The sequence below is a fragment of the Neodiprion pinetum genome, chromosome 3 (assembly GCF_021155775.2).
Source record: "Neodiprion pinetum isolate iyNeoPine1 chromosome 3, iyNeoPine1.2, whole genome shotgun sequence".
Classification (NCBI taxonomy): domain Eukaryota; kingdom Metazoa; phylum Arthropoda; class Insecta; order Hymenoptera; family Diprionidae; genus Neodiprion; species Neodiprion pinetum.
Window position 1 is genome coordinate 27877351 of NC_060234.1, and position 19211 is coordinate 27896561.

At 41.9% G+C, this 19211-nt stretch overlaps 1 protein-coding gene across 8 annotated transcripts in view; it reads right to left on the minus strand.

Moving 5' to 3' along the window:
• The window catches only part of bi (T-box transcription factor bifid), an 88300-nt gene that overhangs the window by 41785 nt on the left and 27304 nt on the right, over nt 1-19211 (minus strand). For 3 of the 8 annotated variants that reach the window (XM_069134307.1, XM_046616213.2, XM_046616212.2), the window contains 2 exons: nt 8967-9080; nt 6596-6758 (listed from right to left, as the gene is read on the minus strand). In XM_069134307.1, the coding sequence (XP_068990408.1) occupies nt 6596-6758; nt 8967-9080 (277 nt within the window). Of the gene's footprint in view, nt 1-6595; nt 6759-8966; nt 9081-9533; nt 9648-19211 lie in introns of all 8 variants that reach the window. The other 5 variants (XM_046616216.2, XM_046616210.2, XM_046616214.2 and 2 more) reach the window with 4 other exon arrangements.

Consider the following 19211-nt stretch of genomic DNA (forward strand, 5'->3'; position numbering starts at 1 on the left):
CTCTTTTGTGCATTCGGATGCGGTGCGCAAGTTTCTGCTCAGCTTGCACCGGTTATAACAGCTCCGTGGAATAACTCGGAGAAGTACAATACCGTGTTTGTACGTAGGGTACAGTTGAATTTATACAGCGGATGATGGCTATAACTTTGTAAATACCGCGTGAGAAATACTAAAAAAACTGTCGTTAAAATAAGGAATATTTTGTGAATTTATAGAGCGGATGATAGCTATAATTTTGTAGATAACACGTGAGAAATATTAGAAAAATGTCATTGTAATACAGAAAACGTTGTTAACACTCTGACAGTTGAAACAATACCAATTTTTATGTCGAATTAATACTGTGCTCATTTTGCGTTATGCCTATAGGCGATGACGAATACCAGATGTGCATATGTTGAAAATTGTTACAGCCGAGTTTCGAGGACTTGAAATATTCACGAGTTTCTTCGGTAGAAACGAATTAAATAGAATCGATTGTTCTACTGGTTATTCGACCAACGAATTTATATAAATAAATTGCTAAAAGTAACAGTATCTATCCGCATTACTCTAATCAACGATGAATCAGATTCAATTCGAACAACAATACTAATTTAAATTATTTACTTCGTATTAATCGACAGTTTTTCAAATTTATACGCAAGCAGACACGTACCAACCGTCATTGCGCCTCTTTCACGTTATATAAACACGAGTGCGCAGCAACAGTGAACAAACAGTCCGGTAGCAATAAATTCCGCGTGCGGTTCCCGAAGCGGTGTATTTTTAATGGAATATTCACAGCAGCAAACGCGTATGCGGATAGATCGAGCGGCGGACCGGCGGATTCTTCGAAGACGTTTATCTTCCAGGCATCGCTCCTTCTCAGGACTTCACAGCCTGCGGTCGCATTACACGTACGTGTATGCCTAACTGTATGCGCCTACGTACAACACTCGCCGTATGCTGATGCACGGTGCGAATCCGCATAACACAACCTCTGCAAGTGCGGATATTCTTCTTGCAGGTACGCAACTGCGTCCGCGTGTGAGGCAGGCATATTGTGCATTGCCTGCATCAGGTGGGTGTCACGCGAATGTTTCGCAAAGACGAATTGCGTTACGCGGGTGGCGGTGCGGAGAGAAGCCTTCCGCTTTGAACATTATGCACGAATCTCCGTGTTCGATGGATCCGATTCTGCGCTAAGGTCCTCGGAGATAATTATCCGTTTCTCTTGTTCTTGGAATCGTTCGATTTTGCAGATTCCACGAACGCTTTTGCAACAACGTGAAACCGAGTTTTAAAGAGTATAACCACCTCGATAATTTCCGTTGAATTTATGTTTCGCCTTGTTATACCTGCGTTAAAAGTGAGAGGTTTTCTTTCAATTCTTTTCTTCGCGTTTCTCCATCGGACTACTCTTGAACGAGTGGTTGGTTGCCTCTGCTGTTACCGTTTACACACGATCACTGTAATTGCATCTGTAAATCATTCTTTCCAGATCCTTCGAACCGAATTTTCAGGCGTACAGTGTGCGCTCAATGATCGTAAGGTTAGGTATATAAAATCTCGGAGAACTAGATCGAGCAATTTCCTGTCACGATCACTGACTGTGTCACCGAACTAAGAACTTTCCCAATTTCCTGAATATTTTCCCAGATCTTATTTATAGCATACGCGTAATTGCCCGAGAAAACGGCCATCATTCGGACCAATATTTATACTTATAGGCATAACCGAACTTTCTCGCGTACTTATTATTATACATATTTTTGTACAGGTGAGCTGTTTAGCTTTATATGCTGGTATAACAAAAGTTTCTGGCAAATTCATAGATCGAGAGTGAAGTAAGTTTGTACAGTATTGCTGCACTTGACAGAAAATCAAACAACTATTGGTACATTCCAGTTTATGCAATTTGTTTTGTAATAATCGTCTTGTGTAAATCGTTCATTTTTCTTCATTTTTCAACAAAAAAAGGAACAAATTTTTATTGCTTTTAACAAATTCTCAGACACTTGTTGTATGGAAAAAACATTGTTAACAAGTGCAATTCGTTGATTCGGATTAAACCGTTTTTGAAACTTTCTTTGAATTCCAAATGTGAATTAGGTGGATCAAATTGCGCTACCTACACAGAACGACGAGTCGATGAAATTGCGAGCGGCAGAAATATATATTCTTCTCTCATCCTCGTGGCTATCGCGTTCCCGGCGCTAGGCGTAGACTCCTCGGTGTTTATAGACGACCGTGAGGGTCGGGGGGAGCAAACGGGGCTAAAGACGGATCGCCGGGATCGCCTTACAGGCTGTTCGATTCTATTAAGGCGACTCTCCCCTGATCTCATGATCCCCTATTTCCCTCCTTCTAGTCCCGGCTGATGCTCCGCGCCCCCAAAACCCGAACCCCGACCCCTCTTCGGTCACAAACATCCCCAAAGAATTACCCGAGTCGAAATCCATCCTGAAACGCTCAACGAGCCCGCGTACCGCGTCGTTTGCCGCGCCCTTTTCGCCCTGCTGTTACCGTCGTCAGTCGTAATACGGGGGCGGGGTTGAAATTCCGAAAACGCCAAATTCCGAATTTTTTTTATGGGAATACTAAAAATGGAGAAATCAAACTTTGACGAAATATCGAAACTCGACGCTCAAAGTAGAAGTTTCCAACGTGCGAAAATGAGAAAATTAAAAAATCTGAATCTTCGAAATTTTGATTAATCGAAGAATTTCAGTTTTACGAATTTCTGGCTTGGTGAAATTTCACTACTTTGATCTATCTTCGTTTTGGATTTCAGACGTTTTTACGTTCGGAATCCTGTTCATTCCGATTTTCGGTGTTTCGCATTTTTTACACCCACTCGTTGAGTAAACCACGCCGTGTGATTATATTTTAAGTTTCGGCATTTCACTCTATCGAAACTGTATATTTTGGAATTTTGTTCTAACGGAACTTTAATTTTCGGAATCTTGCATTTGCGAACTTTGAACCGTACAGTTTCCGAGCATTCGACACTCTGTTGTTTGATAATAATTTAATTTTTTTACTTGAATTTTCGCCACCGAGTAATTCGTAATTAGACGCTTTCGGATCTTTTCAAATTGGGAACTTCGACCCCACCCCGTAATACGCCGCAAGAAATTCCGAGCAAAGTGCGGCGAAACTTGAAAAAAAATTGCCGCAAATCTTAGGCGAGTCAACCCAGCTTGTGGTTTTGATCAATTAATCTACTGATTCTAGATTTTGTGTACCTCATACTTGGAGAAACCTTCAAATATGAGACGAAGTTTTTCCGTGTGATCGGCTGCTTTAAACATATTATCGCTTTTATTTTAGTTCACCGTTAAGTTTATAAATTACAATAGTGTTCATTGGTAGAACATCATGCAAGAATAATTGAGTCAGGGAAAGATTTATAGTCGCCGTATGTTGCATATAATGTTGACTGTAATAAACTAAATCTCTCCAGATTGAACCGTATACTTCTGAGAGCTTAAATACGACCAGGTAAGAAATAATCACTGTTAAAAACAGAAACCACATCAATTTCAATAAACTACGTAAACTGCTCAAACTGTGAATATTACGTACCGTAAGCAAGTACATTGTACCCAAGCAGCGCAATTTTTCACGTGAAAATCAAAAACTTTTACACAGAATAGTGAGAAATAAACGATCCAAATGAGCAGCCAAGAAAAAATGTGTACTCCGTGTTGGAACAAGTAATTGAATGAAACTATTGTCAAAGCGATTATATAGATGTCTCACTTTAAGTAGCCGCACAACCATTCGTGGCCACTCTCATAAAATTCCTCATTAATTAATGTAACTTCTAATCTAATCGATCACACAACTCATTACCAAAATCTGATTTTAATCAATTTCGTGATCTTGCTTACAGTTTTCTGTTTGAAAATTAACGTTTAAAACGTGTAGGTATACGTCTAGTCTGCTTCCTTAAAATTTTCGAAAAAAAGGCCCTTAAGCGTCGAGATTTTGGAACAGGTACTCGAATCTGACCGAAGATCGAGGGGCGAATGATATCGCGGATCGCAAGTCGATTGATGAGTCGGCGACCGATGAACTAGCACCTACTCGTAGGTGCTATACCTAGAACTCGGCCTCCAAGAAGGACGACGCAGGACGCGTCGCGGACAGCAAAATGGCTACCGCGCGGCTCGCCGGAGTCCCGGATGGTCAGTGCGCAGCGCGCCCTCGACACGCGATTCCACAATAAGCTGCTCAGCCCCGGTTACAGCCGCCTTCTTGATCGCCGTGTTACTTGTGTAGGTGGGTGGACGGGCGAAGCTTTTTCAGGCAGGCGTCTCGGCGCGCCGCCGCCGGCCACGAACCTCCGGGAGAAAAATTGCTCTTCGATTTATTACAACTAATATGGCCGTGGAACAAAATATAAGGTTTTGCAGGGACGGTTTATACGAGTTACCAAATGCAAGGGTGATTTCACTTTCTTTTTTTTTTGCCATGTGTAACAGATCCGTTTTCAATAACCGTTTAAAGTGTAATAGTGTAATATTCAGGGAAGATGTCTCATTTAAATTCAATGTGATAATGGATTATAATCGATTCTTAACCTCGAGTCAATTTGTAGTGTATCATAAAAACACTATGTAAGTAGGCTTATTCGACTTTTATACGGAAAACTGTTATGAGAGGAGTAAACGATGACGATAAAACATTTGCAACCTTAATTATGTCGAATTCGACGCGTCGTCATTAATTCGTCGGAGCTTTAATGGGTTTCTGGTTCCCGCCGAACCCGGTGGCGCCTGCAGACGTCCGGGAAGACGCACCTAGCAGTGATCCGAAGTTCATATGGAACGGCAGCAGCTGCCTCGCGTGTTTGACTGTCCTGAGAGGTTCTCGTCCGTTTGTCCGGTCGTCCGTTTGTGTCTCTTGTGTACTTTGCGGCTTACACCACTCTCCGCCGGCCGCATAAGCCAAAGATTCTAATAGACCTGTTTTATATTTTTGTTTGCCCTTTCAATCTTTCTCCTTTTATTTCTACCTTTTCTTGTTTTTCTTTCTCAATTTTCCTGCCCCGACAAAAGAAACTTCCGAGGACGAAGAATTACTGTCAAGTGGCTTACTCTTTTTACCCCCTTTCTCATGCCTCGGCATGTGTTTACACTAATTTTATTTTCTCGGTCACCTCAAGCTCTCGATAAACAATGATTCCCGAAAATTGTACGAAAATTATACTCGGTACGTATAATGAGGATATGAAAAACGGTAGCCTCGCAGACTTGTAATTGATTATTTTTTGTTCCAGATTTTTCACAGCTTACGAACAGAGTAGAAAATCTTCACCGTCACACGGTCGTTTTCGGTTTTTCCCTCGTTCGACGGCAGGTGAAGATATAGAGAGAGAGAGAGCGGTTTTATAGCTACCGCAACACGCCTATTAGCCAAAAAGGGTTTTCATGGCCTCTCGGGATATTTTCTGGCTTTTTGCACAAACTGGATCGGCCGGTATACACACGGGGCGGTATACACATCCTTTATGTAAGAGAATTGAGGGAAGAGCCATCGGGCGGCCAAGGAGCCCTTAAAGGCTTCTGTCCGATGTAACAGAGCCATTTTGACCCGAAGAAAGGTGGCTATCCACGCTGGGTATTGAGCGGGCCTTCAAACGGGGGCCTTGGAGCTGGAAGGACTGGCTTTCACGATCGACTGCTCGCTGACAGATCGCCCGCCGGAGGTTCAGAATCCCGAAAAATTCCCAAATTATGCCTCAAAGAAGGCCGACGTGAGTCCTCCGTGCTACCGCAAAGGGGATTCGCGTAGGATAAAAAAAAAAAAAAAAAAAGATACAGATTTCCACGCTGATCTGGCGGGTCAACACGCTGCGATGTCGGGTTGGGCCTGTAAGATCGGACAGTGGGCCCTGCAGAAACCAAGCACGATGATAGTTTCGGTTTAGGTCTGGAAGGGTGCACTTCTTCTTTCTCTCTATGCGTATACAACATAAGTACCAAAAGCAACGAAACCACTTGACGACAAAATCTCTTCTCTGATCCTAGATTAACCCAAACGTCAAGCCCTCTTTTACCTTATATAGTACAATTTTACCATCGCGGATCGATCTTACGCTTCTTGACTCGCTTCGACAACGGAACTGTGGGCGTAAAACCAACCGTCTTTGGAGAAAAAATTTTTTTCTTACATCACACGTGTGAAGCTTAAAACTAAATTTTTTTATACACTTTTCTGATCTATTTTTGTTCAGCGCGTCACTCGCCGTATTTAGAATCCCTTGGATCACACGCGGAATTGCAATCACTTCGCTGTGTTTGTACACTATCGAGAGATACTTTTTATCGAAAACGCAACGTGGAGTAAGTTTCTCACTTAACCAAAAATACCTCAATTGCGTTTCACGTTTCTGAATTTTCACCCTGAATATTGTATCATAAAACAACGTCACCCAATCAATACCGGAGGGCTCGAGTCAAGCCAGGGCAAGCACTTATCGTTACAGTGTTGCTTAGGAATCAAGGTGTGCGTTAAATTAGAAGAATTAGGTGATAAAAAATACTGCTTCAAACTACACTTAATGTCTAGTAAGTAAGTAAATTGTTTGGTTTGCGTTACGTACAGTACTTACAAAGCCGTGCTTGTCGCTGATGTTGTTCGTCAGTTTAAGCTTGTGAAAGCTCACCACCTTCTGCATCCACTGTTCACCGTTGCTCGGAGAGTCCGGATGAATGTACATCCTCTTCGGCATTTCCGGATCCGCTTTACCAGCGACCATCCATCTGCTACTCGATCACGAAACAAAACGAAATTCACTTTGTTAAAAAAATCATGAATTGCGGGTAAAATTGGTGAGATAATTGTGAACTGGGTTTGCGAAATCGGAAGGATTCACAACCAAGGAAAATTTATTCGCGTCATGCAAGTTTCATAATCATGCTCAGATCACAGGGTCGCAAAAAATCGATTCGAATTATATTCCCCGAAAACTTTTTCCGACACATACTTTGGTTTCTTCAAATTTTCGTTGCCGAAGCTTGCAAATAAAAACCGATCACAAAGTTGTATTTTTCCCGTGGATCAGGATCATGACTTTCCGACTATGTTCGGTATCACGATTTATCGCCACCCCGTTACCTGCTATTATTCATTCACTATCGATCGAGTCATCGTTTCCATTCATCCCCACGTATTCACTTCCTCTTTCGCAACTGCCTCGCATTCGTTCGGCACGTATGTTTTTCATGCGAAAAGCTCTAGCCGCACAGTTCGATACTTGTATAATCCGCGATTCAGATAGAAATTGAACTGTTTATACACTGTACTACAATGAGGAGAATCGAATGAAATGTCGAAAATGACGGTGGTTCGGCACGTGTCCACCACTTTGCGCACCTATTACGAAACAAAGTCGAACCCCCCTTTGACATTCGAACCCTATTAATCGACCGCGGAACTAATTTCAAAGCGATTTGATATTTCGGCATAATAGCTCTCCTCTCTCGTCGACGCGCGGTTTGTTCCAGCGAGTCACGAGTCGTATAGTCCGCGATAACTCGTAAGTCGAGTTTAAACTCGTATACCTAACCGCAAAAGTTAGACCCCGAAGCAAGTAGGCGGGCAGGTATAATGGGGGGAAGAAAAGCACGAAGCCCGGCGTTGTTGCGGTTCGCGGATGATCAGCCTCAGCTCCTCCACATCTCGACTCGGTCATGAATGTCCTGCAGCATCTCTTGTTGTCAGTCTCCGTAATTCGCTGCGGTCGCTATTCGATTCTCTCTCTTACTGTCATTGCGTATCAAAATGACAGAGACGGAGAGATCCTCGACTTGTTGGCAGTGTAAAGATATTCTATCACAAATGGGTATAAGGAACGGTAGGGTATAAACTAACAATTTAAGCTTTCGCATGAAAAACATCGTGTACCAACCGTACACCGCACAGAAACCGTGTAACCTCCAGACTGCGGGAAAGACGCAGCGGAATTTCAGACTTCGTCTTTACCAGTCTCTTTCACCGAATTCACACGCACTTTCATTACTGTACATTCAATCTCCGTATCACTTTTGCAGATTATAATATTTAGAAACCGTTGTGAAGAATCTCTGCTGCAGCCGGATGCGAATGCATGCGCCATCCCCATACACGTCGAATATAAACTCTGCGAGAATTGATCAGAAATTTTCAAATTTATCTATACGTTATTATGTCTATATATAAATAAGTGTATAATAAAAGACTCAAACATATCCCGCATATTTCTAACCAAGGCGGATCAACCAACCGATGCTTTGCAGAAAGACTAAAGTTTATCGATCACAGGTTGTTTTTTTTTCTTTTTTTTTTTTTTCTCTCACACGCTTTACTCTTGTACATCGCACTTGATATTTGATAATTGCGGATAAGTAAGTAAATTCTGATCGCGCATTCCTGTAAAACGATCATCATGTTCAGTCTAACAATTGACAGTGGTCAACGAACCAATTATATCGTGCTAAAATATGACAGTAAATATTATTTTTCTTTGTTTATTTTCATTGCGGTTACGACGAGTATGGGGAATTGTTCGCAGCGCAAGGTCCACACGTATATATATTTATATATAATATGTATACCTGAAGTAACGATCGTGAACAACGTGCTGTATTAGGTACATACGAAGAAACGATCAACGAACCGAGGACAAGCATATTCATTCGATGAAGGAAAGATTGTTTGGAATTGGTTTTTCTCTTTTTCTTTCTTTTAAAAGCACATTAAAATTAACCGAAGTCTCCGTATGAGCCCAAAGTACGTGAAGAGCGTCGAGTCCATTTCCTCAAGAATGCACATACATCATGCACATACGTATATGTATAATATATGCGCTCTGCTATTCGACACACATGCAACGCGGACAACTAGCGCGATTATATATAATAATAGGTTGATTATATGATTTCGGACCCGACGCGCCACTTTCTTCGCCGTGAATAAATAGACGTGATAGTCACCTGTTATGAAACTTATAACGGCACTCGTCGGATGCCACGATGTCCATAAGAAGGATGTAGCTAGCCTGTCTGTCTAATCCGGATATCCTCACTTTATACGCGGGGAACATGCGTCTGCGAACAATTTGCAATCGCAAAAGCAACACTCCATTAGCTTTTGGCTGTCCACCGCAGGGTCATCGATGTTTCATGTGTATACATAGATACATGTCATCATTATCATTATCATTATCATTATCATATTACAAGTATAATATGTTGGATATGGTGAAACGTATTTTGCCGGATGTTTTTCCGATCGTTTTAGTTTTTCCTTTCATCCTCACAAGAAACAGCAAACCACGCGAAACAATGATAGCTGCGGGATGGTTTCGCCGTCTGCCGCAACCCGCCAAAAGTCGCGTTGCTTCAAAAAAATTCCGTTTGGGGAACTCGGCAGTCAGTCAGTCAGTCAGTCAGTCAGTCAGTCAGTCAGTCAGTCAGTCAGTCAGTCAGTCAGACAGGCAGGCAGGCAGGCAGAGGGTTCAATCGGAATCCCGTTATATCCCCGAGATTGGGAATTTATACCTGTTGTGGAATTTGTATCTGTAGTCGTCGGCAGCAACGATGTCCAGTAAGAGGATGTACTTCGCCTTGGCGTCGAGGCCGGACACCCGGAACTTCATTTGCGGGAACATCTGCCTGGACCCGCCAGTATACAACAGTTGCATTCGAATTAGATCCTCGAGAATTCGTTTGATCCTCGGAAAATTAATCAAGGTTGTGGGGTGATTAATTATCGGGAGTGCCTCCAATTACTTCGTCAAATTCTGTACCCACGTCGAGAGGAAATCACGAGTACCAACTTTCGTCTTAGGTACGTATATAATGTATATAACGGACGACAATCTCTACTCGAGAAAGCGAAGGATACTTCGCGTAAATAATCAACTAACCGCCGAAACTTGGCTGATCCTATGTACTTCGGAATGTATTTATACATAAATACATACGCATAGTCCGTCTGCTCGTTAGGTACAGAATTAGACCCGGTTAAAATCGGAATTAATTGCGAGGGTGAAATAAGGGCGGGCGTCGATTCCGGGGGAGGAGCTGATGAAAATTGTATTTAAGCGTGAAGAAGGGGAAGAAAAAATAAGATACAAGAAAAATCAACACCGGAGAAGGAATGAATATAATATTATGTTTCAACGATGGGCGACGATGAGCGATCGTGAAATTTTTCCCAGCGGTCTGCGATCCTCGCCCCTCGCATGCGCCATCCATTCGGCTCCTCGATCCGAATACATTTTTATAAGCTGGAAAGACTGCGGTTCTCGTTGCTTATATATAAGAAACAAAAATTACAACATGGTAACACAAAATGATCGGATACATAATGATACTGTATTTATATGCATACACGGGGCTGAGAATAATTAAAATAACATCATAATAAACAAATCATGTAAATGTGTATAAAGTAAGATTTCGAACGCCATGAATTTAGTTTATACGAGTTTCTACAGACGATATCGTCTGCCGGTGAATTAATGGTCAGTTTCTTAACGAATCATTATTTTGATGTACAAGCATACCTTTCACTTTTTCTTCGATCGGTTAATAACAATTGCTGGTAGAAACCATGATTATAAATACACACTTGTTACACTCTGAGCCGGTGAAAAAAAGAAATTACGAAACGCAGGCCTCGTTGATTCGGACGATAGACTCTACATAACAAGATAATAATATTGGCCGAGGGATTGTTGTATGGGTCAATAAAATTGACACTGATTTCGACTGTCAACGAGCGAGACCACCTTCTGTCGCAAATCGATAACTTTTTCAACAACAAACGTTTTATTTCCTGCTACTACGTATGCGCAAATTACAGCGCTGCTCACTGTACAAAGCAAAAACTTGGTATTGCTATTTGCTGACGCGTTAATCGTTTCAACAAAATTTACATCAGTGCCAATCTTTGTGGCTCACTGAAGTAAAAAGAAAAAAATTGACGACTCTGTTATATTCAACCGAGGTAAGTCAATAATTGTGCAAAGTATTTTTCAGTTCAATATGCAGAAAAGTAATAGAAGAAAGTTGATAATACCTCATGAATCACGGTTTTGCACTTGCGTAACACAAACACTATATGATATGCGTGCCTATTTGCCTAGGAAATATACGGGAGAATTTCAATTTCCAGCCAGCCTATAAGAGCATAGCGAATAGCGCTACCAGATACGTGCATGAGCGCATTTAAGGCCACCCTGGGAGCCAGAGGCTGCGCCGATTACCGCGCAGGACCGATTCTGCTTCTCACAATCGGCTGTATGCAGAGCTGCGCGAAGCGAGCGGCTTATTAGCGGACGCGCACGCGCACACCAAGAAGATGCGGAAGCCCCGCAGTGGCGGGGGAGGGAGGGGAGAAAATAATGGAAGAGGGAGCTGCTGCAGTCTAGCCTAATAAGGCAGCCGAGCATCACCGTCGCACGTTAATGGCATGCATAAGTAGACACTCCGATGTGCGGAATCGCGGTGAAGAAATGCGTTGACGCATTTGCGAGGAAATCAAACTTTTCGAACTACGGTTATGATCGATATGAGATGAGCAAACTGTCCCGCAAAATACCGGAACAAAATCTTCTATGTGCCGAAGTATACTGAATTTTTTTAGAAATTTTTTTCGTATTGATAGGGTTAATTAACATTTAAGATTTGGATGAATTAATCGGATAACAGGAGAAACTCTGAGCGTTTCAAATAACAAATGAAATATTTGTGTACATTTTTGGTAGTTATAAACTTCATGCGGACTGAACTTTTGCAAATTTCACTTGAGCTCGTAAAATAACGAAGTTCAGACAGATCATAATGGATATGAAATAATTTCTACAAACTTTGCACGAGTTGAACAACTTGACTTGAATCGAAACGTGAAAGTCTTGCATAGCAAAAGTGCTCGATATTTTTCAACGGTGTGGAAATTTTCTGAAGCCAATTTCACCCTGATTTTTTCCTTCTATATCAGTAAATTTGTAAATCTCAAAAATTTTGTTGAAACGTAGCAAAAAGTAAACCAGAATATTTGAAAGAAATCACGAAGCTGAAGCTAGCAGCCACAGTTAGCAGCTGAACATGTTAAAGTTTTCGGAAATAAAAAAATGCTGTTCAATTTTATCCTGATGATTTTAAAAAATTATTAAGGATTCAAAGTAATTTAACAATATTTTGATTTTCAGGCTTCATTACCTTATTCGAATGACCATTCGAACGTTTGGCTGCCAACTTCAGCCTCGTCAGAAATCAACGGTTGTACAACATAATTTAAAATTCCATGTTTTTTTTAATAGAAAATAGTTGAAATTCCTCCTGACTTTGCCGTAGCGAAAAATTCTAAATTTCATAATCGCAATGTGCAGTTTATAATACCTCGCGGAGGGCAGATATAAACGCGCATGCAAGAGAACGGGACGCCATGAATCGCACTAGAGGGTTGAGGGTCGTCATTAGAAGCTCGCCATGCGATATTTTCCCTCGAATAATTAATCCGAGAGGGGTTAAACTGGTCTGCGGCAACGGCGATGAAGGTACGCGACGCTTCGCTGCGAAGGAACGCTCTTCACGAATAAGCGATGAGGGGATAACTGACCGCGCGCCATCCGAAAATCGTTATTCCACGGAAACTCGGTTCGAATTTATGCAAACAACTTCAATATCGGTATCGGTGTACCGATGCGGTCTATTAGCATAATTAGGTGTCATAAACATGTCGTCTGGCTCGGGGGCGTGGGACAATGGAGCCGGAGACGAAGCGGTAAACCGAGGGACCCCTGCCCTCCTTACCTATGGTCACCTTTACCTGCATGGGGCTCGACTCCTCGGCTCGACCACGACCACGCTACTTCACATTCTCCAGATCCTAATGGGCCACTTTCTGTTTCGTTTATTCGAGTCTGACGGTCGCTTCGCGGTCGGAATCTGCCGATTTTTTGGCGACACTTTGATTCTTTCATAAATACTGATTTTTTCTTTATTTATCAATTTTACTTGGGCTTTTTGTTTAGTCACTTCTCAGGTACTTGTATCATTCCGGAACGACTGTAAATTTAGCCGATTTTTTTTATTTTACGTGAGCAAAAAGAAAACGAAGGAGTTTTACTGGTGCAAAAACTGGCATAACGAATATCAAAACCATTTACTCGTATAGTGTGGTTGATATATTATTGTTCGAAATTTATTTTATCTTGACGAATTTAAAACCTCGATTAACAGTCGATTATTAATCGAAGTGTGCCTAATTTTTATGTACAATGAAACGGCAAGATGCACGAAAATCGAGAAAGCAGCAATTGTAAGTTGTCAAATAAGTCAATGTATATATATATATAATTAAAAAATACCAGTCACGCAGTACGGAACAGCTTCTGCGTGTAAACGGCCGTTGCGAGTTACGCACTCGAATCGTCTCTGAATAAATAAATCCACACGCCTGCCTAGGTCGGACCTGAAGAGCAAGGCCCGAATTTAATTCTATTACAATAGGTAATAGGATTAAAGGAAGAGAAGTAAGGAAGCGGCTACTGGGCGTGACCCTTGCTACGCGTGTCTAATTGCCTGCCGGTTTCTCGGAGTATGTTTACCAACCCCCGGCGGCGCCACTGTCGCCGCTTTCTTTGTCCGCTTCTAAATGTGGAACTAGTATTGTCTTGGAATCGGTAATACAACGAGAGATAATTGCAGCCGTGTAATAAATGAGTTTAATTCAAAGCTGTGATGTAATAATTCTGATCTCCGAGCTTCCGATAGGTACAATTAGAAATTCAATGTCTATAAAGTATGTACACACAACTGAATATTCACAGAACTGAAATTCCTCGATCATTCAGAATTCCGACGTTTCAGATTTTTCAACCTTTTCATTTTCGCACTTTTGGAACTTTGATTTGTCGGAGTTACCCCCTTTCGGAATTTTGCCCTTAGGGGCCATTCGAAACTTTGATGTTTTAGACAAAATTTAATTTCTTCAAGTTTTGCCACCAAAAATTTTCAAGTTCGGAATTTCAGCCCCGCCTCTACCCACCGCGTTAGTGATTGTAATTTATCGATGAGTTCTGCAAACTTGAGCCTCCCCGGTCTAAGCTTTGAAATTAGCCAGATAACGCTTACAAATCTAGATCTTCGATCTGTCTGAAAAACTGTGAACAATTCACTATCCGGTCCTCGTGAAATGCTCGACGATTGATCCTAACAATCCCGAATTCCATGAAATCCTAAAGGAGTAATTTAGATCTCTCCTTAGCTCGATGGTACAATTTCTAAATTAGCCAATGGTTGCCATAAAAAAGAAAAAAAAACCAACAAAAACGAGCTCGCATTTGTCCCGCGGGATTTGACAGGTATCATCGCGTGTGATACGAGTAGGTATAAACGTCGCGTAGCGAGTAAGCTGACGGAAGGAGATCGGTGCAGGTATATTATAAGGTAGAAAATAGTAGTCTCCGTTCTTTGTGAAGCATCTCGTACAAGGAAGCATCTGCTTAGTGTTCGCCGCGGACGCTTTGAATCGAGGAATAGCTAAACTAGCGCCTATGCGGTGTGCTTTAGCGGCAGACACGCGGCGTGTATCGGGAGGAGCAGCACTCAAAACTGAAAACCACACATTCACGCCGGCCCTCAAAGCTGTAAGCCGGATTATCCCCGCTGTGAGAGGCAAAACATGTCACGTGATCCCAGAGAACAGCTCCCGGATTCTACAGCAAGAAATATAACGTCTTCTTTTCAAATACCCGCGTTATACGGTATACGCGTGTTATTCCATGGGTGACCATACCTCGGCAGTCTCACGTAAATACACACGTTGGCCAATCAAAAACCCAGTCATATCTCCTTTTTTCTTGTTTTTTTCTCACTTGCAGGCACTCCAGAGAGTGATTTTTAAGCCGCCTCTTCAATTATGACTCGAATAGCGTCGCGAAAACGTGTTTAGAAAATGACCAATTCACGTCACGAACGTTTTCATGCGCCTAGAGTGTATCAAATTTTGCATTAGCAAATTATACGCACAATAAAATCCAATTAGACGTATATAGAAGTGAAATCCCATGAGTCGAATCAACTTGGGATGATGCGTCGCACGTGACTTACAAGAGTCGGATGGCGGTTAACGGCACCTCGGTAGACAATGTAGTCATAAAATTGAATCTAAATCTCTCATGGTTAAAATCGTGTTTCCACTGCCGAGACTGATTTCATAAGAATTTAAAACAAGCCGGCTAGTCGGCTGCATGTATACGTGCAAGTTTACACGATGGCATCGAGTGATTTAACATGATTTCACGTAGCTTTAAATGAATTCTAGTGACTCCGTACGTGTGCGGACGTCGGGTGAATTTGAAATCACTCCTCATGCGCTCGTGTCAATGCGTACAAGCGCGTTTACGTATCTACACACGTATACGTATGTAATATACCTGATCTTGACTATTTATGAATGGTTAACTACTCGAGATGTATTGACACTGTATTCAACTCACGCTTGCCGAGACTAATTGCTCAGAGATCATTAGCGTAAAACAATCTTGTCGAGTTAAAACAACCACACCCAAATAACCGGATGGAACCGATTCGTGAATTTCGTTAAAAATCATGCGATAAAAACTACGTAAGCCTATAGAAAAAAATATTACAATATTCAACTATACGTCCTTGTACATATCTACATATGCTGTACTAACTGCACAGTTGGGCCGGTTAAATTAGCCTTCGTTGATGGAAAGGCGCGTGTTAAACTACACGGTGAAATGACGAAAGGAGTGAAAATGAATAAAAAATTAATAAAATTCGTTCACATCCTAACGCGGTCGTTTCGTAGAGGGTAAAACGATCGGTCACGTTTAGGAAATGTATAACAGTACGCATCTGGAAAAGTTGGGCCTTTCAACGAAATCACCTGATCCGAACATGCGACGATGTACGAAAATATATAACGTATAAGGGCGAAAAAGGGGGAAAAAGAAAAGGAGAAGAGATCCATTAGGTTTCTTTCGCCGTGTCACAGGGCACGAGCAAAAGAAACGCGGTCATGCGAAGCTTCTGCAACTTGATGGATGGATATTGTCTCGACCGTTTGAAGCTAGGGTTAGATAAGGTCTTTACCAGGTCGGTACTAAAATAGGTAAAATAAGCATGAAGAAACACAGAACCTGCAGCCGTCAGAAATGTCAGAATGTCGTTGTTCTTTTCCTCCATTTCTATCCTAAATATGTGAAAGAAACGAGAGTTCGACGTCTATAAGGGCGGAGGAAGATTATTGCCGGTACATATATACGCGTATAGAAACGTCCGAGTGACTTATACCCCTGGTTTACGACCGCGTCTTCTTTCCTCTTCCGGGGATAGGCATCGCATTTTCAGAGACCAACCCGGTCCTCAACCTGCGACCCTGCCCTACGTTATCCGCGTTCCTTTCCACCAGACATACCAGACCTCGGAAAGTTCCCCAAGAATCGAACAGATTTTGGATTTAATGGATTTTAGTTGGATAGTTAAGGCAACTATCACAACTCTCAGATTATGGTCACGAACGATTTTGCCCCAAGTTCATTCGAACGTTGTTCCACGTTCGAAAACCGTTCCGGCAAGCACGTTGCATCATCCCGGTGTCAGTAGTCGGGATTTGGGTTTGTTAAAATCAGGGGGCTGCGGGTTCGAATTGACATACTGTCAAAATGTTTGTTTAGATCGTTCAAAGAATGACGGAAGCTGTTATTTCTACGGCATAAACATTCGATAAAACGGAACACGAATGCCAAACTTTTGCCAAGTAATAAAATTTATCTGTTACTGCCGCAAGTTTGCGGATTGACTAATCTTAATTGTAGGGTATAAAAGCAATTCTGGTCATATCATTGTAATTATCGACACTTTTTTTTTGCTCGGATCGCAATACACTGGACGCAAAATATAACCCGAGTCTACTAAAAGTGTTGAGACAATCGTCAAATTTTCGGTTCATTAATTCGCACGAAATCATGATTTGCCGTAAGCTGCACGAGCTACTGCATATTAAACCTCTCGAAAGGCGTGAAACGAGTCAGGATTGTGACTGTATTCGTATCTCTTGCATAAAAACAAACAGCGGATATTTCCTGCAATAATTCATCTGGAGATGATGATGCAGATAGTGTGATTAGTCTGCGACAAATGACTGTATTAACCTCGGCTATTAACCTCCCGGGTATTGTATCATTATAGTTATTAAAATAACAAGATACTAATTAAAATTTGTAGCGCTGTTAAAACTGAATAGGCACAACACGTATAAAATTGTACACACACATTTCAGCGGAGAAAACATTTGTAAAACATGAATACGCCGAGGTAGAAGCAACGTTTGCAAAAACATCTGTTTTTATTACACCAAGTAAATCCTCCCAACTCTTTTCTCTTGACGAATCAACCTTCGAAATATTGAAATAAACAGAGATTTGATCAATTGGCTCGTGAAAGAACATGGCTCAAGACTATCTATCAGCAGAGTTAAGAACGTATTGTTATATAATAATTGATATCGGATGTACCGTAAAAGTGATTCGAAATGACTTGGAAATTTCTCAAGCTTTTTCTAATTTCGGAGGTTCTGCTCCAGTTTCAAACAACAGTTCATATCGAGATCTTAGTTCGCGTCGAACCTGATCCCAGTATCGGCCTAAAATCCCGTACCACATTCAGACCAAACCGACCAGCTCTTAAATATTATATTCCCTCGGTTCCTCCGAGAGGCGGTCCGAACTTTTCGACGACGGTAGAAGAAGCAATAAGCGGGCACACAGCGAGTGAGATGGCTATACGCATATGTATATATATAGGTTGTCAGGAGGTGGCGACAGGTGAGCCTGGTTAATTGATCAACGGAATGACGTCGGTTGAAAGGAGCTTAGCTTGATATAACGGTGGGAAAAGCGAACGGACAATTGCCGGAGTTCTAAGAGAGCCGCTCTCTCGGCGAATGCAGTGCGCTTGCTTCACACACCACATCCATCCGTAGGACTTGCACGCGTGAAATGATACACGGCAAAGCGCAATAGTCACGAATCGAAGTTGGTTCGGCGGGTATGAACTCGTGTAGAGCAACCTGCGGGTATAAATCGAAGGGAATGATAATTTATCGCCCGTCGTTAGCACTCGCGAAGCAGTTGTTCGCAGGTTCCTGCACTGATATACAGGCGAAAAGGATATGGCGTACATATATATCGGAGAACTCCGGTAGCCTCGAGTTAATTTATTTTATCGCGCAACGCCGAGCAATGATTTGTTTACATCCTTCTCTCACCGAGTCGAGCATGCATTTATTGCACTTATATAGCTCCGGCTGTACGCGTAAGTCTGTTGCATTTTGCGGATTAACGATTGAACGAAAACTTCGATACGTTTATTGTACACTCAATTTCTACTTAGACTACAATGCTGTTTTATTAGTATATTTACAATCGCAGTTCACCGCCTGCAAGGAAAGAAAATATACGATATATGCACAATTGTTAACTAATTCAGGCGGATAATTGTAAATTTATGGACACAGTTTCGGGAAAACAATTGTTTGACATGCGGTAAATTTTTATTCATCTTTTCATCTCTCTTGATTATAATTTTCGAGTAACGGTTCACAATTTCGATAGTCCTTCAAAATACCATCGATCTAGCAATCTTTTTCAGCCTTTACAGAATTGTAAATTGTACGAATAACAAACCTATCTACAAACTATAGTTATAGCAACGTATTAGGAAACTTCTGCTTATACACTCGGTCAAAAATCCAAGAAAACCAATGACGGTCAAAGTCCGAACGATTTACTAAAAATTGTTGTTCCTTCCGATTGAACATACCGCCAAAAATGGGCGAATCACACGTATCGCGGGTGAAAAATCGGATCAACGTATAAGAATATGCGAGAAACACGCGAACCGCTGTAGAGGCTGATTATCAGATAAGAAAACGGCCTGTACCTCCAGAGAGACAGTGCATTGGCTGTACGTAGAGGGGAGTTGCGAGGGGGATATAACAGTTCGAGGTTCTCCCTTGTCGAACAAATCGGTATACAAACGATCCTCGTAAAGCAGTTAAGAAGGTTGGGTTTATATCTGTTGCAGGAGCGTTTCGCCTTTGAGTGCCGGAGCAGCAGCCTCTCGAGGAGCCGTGAGGAAGGAGATGAGCGCGCTGATAGGGATGCGCCGATAGCCGAGGGTCCAGGGCCCGCAGCC